Source organism: Mus pahari, unplaced genomic scaffold, assembly GCF_900095145.1.
Source record: "Mus pahari unplaced genomic scaffold, PAHARI_EIJ_v1.1 scaffold_11423_1, whole genome shotgun sequence".
NCBI lineage: Eukaryota > Metazoa > Chordata > Mammalia > Rodentia > Muridae > Mus > Mus pahari.
Window position 1 is genome coordinate 19725 of NW_018394078.1, and position 4371 is coordinate 24095.

The 4371-nt window shown below is 36.3% G+C and overlaps 1 protein-coding gene across 1 annotated transcript; it reads right to left on the reverse strand.

Annotated features, from left to right (window-relative positions):
* Nucleotides 1–407: 407 nt before the first annotated feature.
* LOC110315857 (vomeronasal type-2 receptor 116-like) lies at nucleotides 408–1349 on the reverse strand. The gene has a single exon (XM_021189804.1). It carries the CDS (start codon nucleotides 1347–1349, stop codon nucleotides 408–410), a length of 942 nt encoding a protein of 313 aa, XP_021045463.1.
* Between the last annotated feature and the right edge of the window lie 3022 nt (nucleotides 1350–4371).

The window sequence follows — 4371 nt, forward strand, 5'->3', positions numbered from 1 at the left end:
ATAAATATACATATGCTTTGTTTAATTCATTTTATTAAGTTTATATATATGGATATTGAATTTATATACATACAAATTAATAAATAATAGTCATGTATGTCACACTACTCTATTCATTTTGTTAATTAAATTTGAATGTATTCAAATAATCTTCATTTTCTAACTTTGCAGATGTTACTATTATGATCTCATTTTCTACTGCATAATTATAAGTAATTTTTTGTCTAAATAAAAAATATTATATTTTCTCGCCTAAAAAAAAGCCCAAAGCATTAAAGAACAAATATAACATAATTGTTTATAGAAAGAAATAGTATGTTGAATTGTATTATTTGAAGGTTAGAGTAGTGAAGTGTTGTCATCAGACTTTGTGGTAGTATTATACATGTGATTGAAACTTTAAGATGTCAGGAATGATTTTTACACTTCGACCTTTGAATAAAGTTTCTATCTGGTCTTAACACAATAATATAGCACTTGGGGATAAAGATACAACCTAGAAGCCCTGCACTTGAAGCCAAGATAGAGAATACCTCCACAACCACCATGACCTTCCCTTTGGTGCTATGGTAGACAGGGAGAAAGGTGACCCAAACACTGCAAAACACAAGCATGCTGAAGGTTAGGAACTTGGATTCATTGAAAGTGTCAGGCAGATTCCTAACCAAGAAAGCCACAGTGAAGCTTGCTAGTGCCAGACAGCCAAGGTATCCCAGCACACAGTAGAAGGCTATAATTGAGCCCTTGTTGCACATAATGATGATGTGACCATGTTCAGAGTGAGGATCTCTCTCTACAAAGGGAGGAGATAGTCCCAACCAGAATCCACAGATNATTAGTTGAAAAAGGGAACAGATTGGAATGATGACCTTGGGTGTCCCAAATAGCAGCAGCCATTTAACTCTTCTTCCTGGAATAGTAATGNTGAAGGCCANAAGTACAGTAATTGTTTTAGCCAAGANNGCAGACACAGCCACAGTGAACAGNATTCCAAAAGTGATCTGCTGCAGGAGACATCTGGNTGTGCTAGGATATCCAATGAAGAACAATGAACAGAGAAAGCAAAGTGTGAGAGAAATGAGCAGGATGTAGCTGAGAGTGCGGTTATTAGCTTTCACAATGGGAGTATGTTGGTTTTTCACAAATATTCCTATAATAAGAACTGACAACATAGATAAAAGTGAGGCCATGCAGGCCAATACAATCCCTAATGGGTCTGCATAAGCCAGAAATGTCACAACCTTTGGGAAGCAGTGATTTCTCTCTATGTTGGCATATTGACCATCTGGACACTTCGCACATTGTATTAGATCTGAGATGGAAAAAAATTTCAGTGTTACTTCTTTCATTCTGTTTTTCATGTAATCCTTAAATAAATTTTTCAGATGTTACCTGTCTTAGTTAGGGTTTTACGGATGTGAACAGACACCATGACCAAGGCAGGTCTTNTAAAAACAACATTTAATTNGGGCTNGCTTGCAGGTTCAGAGGTTCAGTCCATTATCATTAAGGTGGGAGCATAGAAATCCAGGCAGGCATGCGCAGGCAGAGCTGAAAGTTCTACATCTTCATCCAAAGGCTGCTAGTGGAAGACTGAAGCAACTAGACTGAGGACCTTAAGCCCACACCCACAGTGACTTACCTACAACAACCAGGTAGCACATATTCCAACAAGTCCACACTTCCAAATAGTGCTACTCCCTACTCTAAGAATACACAAACTGTTACATTACCAAAAGTTGCTTTTTTTGCTGCACACAAAATAAATTGGATTGATGGACATGTATTGAAATCATTTTCATATATATATATATATATATATATATATATATATATATATATATATATGGAGAAAATAGAGACATTAAGTACTCACCAGTAATGCAAGAGTGGTATTGTTCTACAACCTCTCCAACATGAACTGTCACATTCATCACTGATCTAAGCCATTCCAAAACATATAAAATGGAAGTTCAAAATAGTTTTCACATACACTTACTTGATGGCAAAGAATATTTATGATTTCTTTAAGTGTTTTGCACACATTGGAAAAACCGCAATTTAGAATTTACTGTTAATATCTGTACTATATTGTCCAGCTTTATTTATTTATTTAAGACCTGTAGTCTATTTCCCAGCCTTTATTTATTTATTTATTTATTTATTCATTTGTTTGTTTAATAACTATAGTCTCATCTTCCAGTTCACATCTGTATGAAAGAACAGATCCTGTGCTCTAGTTCCTACCCCATACCCAGAGACAGCATGACCTTCAGGACTTCTGACCCCCCAGCCCCACAGGTGAGTCCCCCAACCGTGCCACAATACCTGGCATAACTGGAACCCCTGGGGAACAGAGGATACAGGATTTCCTGCTCTAACAGATACATATTTTGTTTAAAGTTGGCACCTGCTTCTAGGAGTGGATCCTGTGCTCCAACCCTCTACACTAATTCACACCTAGAAACAACTTGACCCTCTGAGAAGTTTTCACAGATTCATGCTCACACATGAGTCCCCAATCACAACCACAATACCTGCCTTAACTAGGAACCATTAAGGGTCTCAAATCAGGATCTCCAGACCACCTCCCATACCCAGAGACATCCTGACCCAAGTATGCCCAACATAACCAGGCTCATAGGAGGGACAGGCTTCAGTCAGAGACAACAAGGGCAATTAACACCAGAGGTAGCTAGATGGCAAGAGGTAAGCACAGGAACATAAGGACCAAAAACCAATGCCATGTGACAATATCAGAGTGCAGTACTCGCATCTGCAGTTCTGAATACCCCAATACACCTGAAAAGCAAGAGTCTGACCTAAAATCCCAACAAATGAAGAAGAGGTAGAACTATAAGGAAGACAAAAATCACTTCCTTAAAGAAGTATAGGATAACAAAGGTAGACAGGTAGAAGCCATTGAAGAGGAAATACATATCCTTTATAGAAATACAGTAAAACAAAATCAAAAGGTGAAGGAATCAAACAAAGCCATATAGGATATAAAAATATAAACAGACACAATACAGAAATCACAAAAGGAGGGAACCATGGAGATGGAAATCCTAGGAAAGAGAGCAGGAGTCAAAGATGAAAGATAAGCAACAGAATACATGGGAAAATGACAGAATCTCAGGAGAAGAAGATATCATAGAAGGCATTGACACAACAGTCAAAGAAAATGCAAAATGCAAAAGGTTCCTAACTCAAAAAATCCAAGAAATCCAGGATGCAATGGAAAGACCAAACCTCAGTATAATAGGTATATAAGAGGGTGAAGATTCCAAACTCAATGGGCCAGTAAATATCTTCAACGTAATTAGGAAAGAAAATTTCCCTAACCTAAAGAAAGAGATGCCCCTAAATATACAAGAAGCCTACAGAACACCAAAAAAATGGGCCAGAAAATCAATTCTTCCCATCAGATGATAGTCAAGACACCAAATAAATCAAGAAATTAAAGATTTTTTAGAATATAAGAAAAATGAAGGCACAGCATACCCAAACTTATGGGACACCATAAAAGCAGTGCTAAGAGGAAAACTCATAGTTCTGAGTACCTCCGTAAAGAAATGTCGAGATATCCTTCACTAGCATTATAACAGCACATATGAAAGCTCTTGAACAAAAAGAAACAAATACACACAAGAGTAGTAGACATCAGGAAATAATCAAGCTAAGGGCTAAAACCAATCAAGTAGAAACAAAGAGAACCTTACAAAGACTAAATAAAACTAGGAACCAGTTCATTCAGAAAAATCAACAACATAAATAAACCTGTAGCCAACCTAACTAGAGAGCACAAAGACAGTATCCAAATTAACAAAATCAGAAATGAAAAGAAAGACATAACAACAGAAACTGAGGAAATTTAAAAAAAAATCATCAGGTCCAACTACAAAAGCCTATACTCAACAACCAGGAAAATCTAGATGAAATGGATGATTTTTTTTTAGACAAGATACCAGGTACAAAGTTAAATCAGGATCACATTAACCATATAAATATTCCAATAACCCCTAAGGAAATGGAAACAGTCACTAAAAGTCTCCCAACCAAAAAAAAAAAAAAAAAAAGCCCAGGACCAGGTGGTTTAAGTGCAGGATTTTATCATGTCTTCAAAGAAGACCTAATACCAATACTTCTCAAAGGATTCCACAAAATAGAAACAGAAGGAACATTACTTAGTTCATTATATCTAGTCACAGCTTTGCTGACACCTAAGCCATAGAAAGACTAAACAAAAATAGCAAACTTCGGACGAATTATCATTATGAATTTTGATATAAGAAATACGCAACAAAATTCTTACAAACAGAATGAAAGAACACATAAAAATGATCATTCATCATGATCAAGTAGGTATCA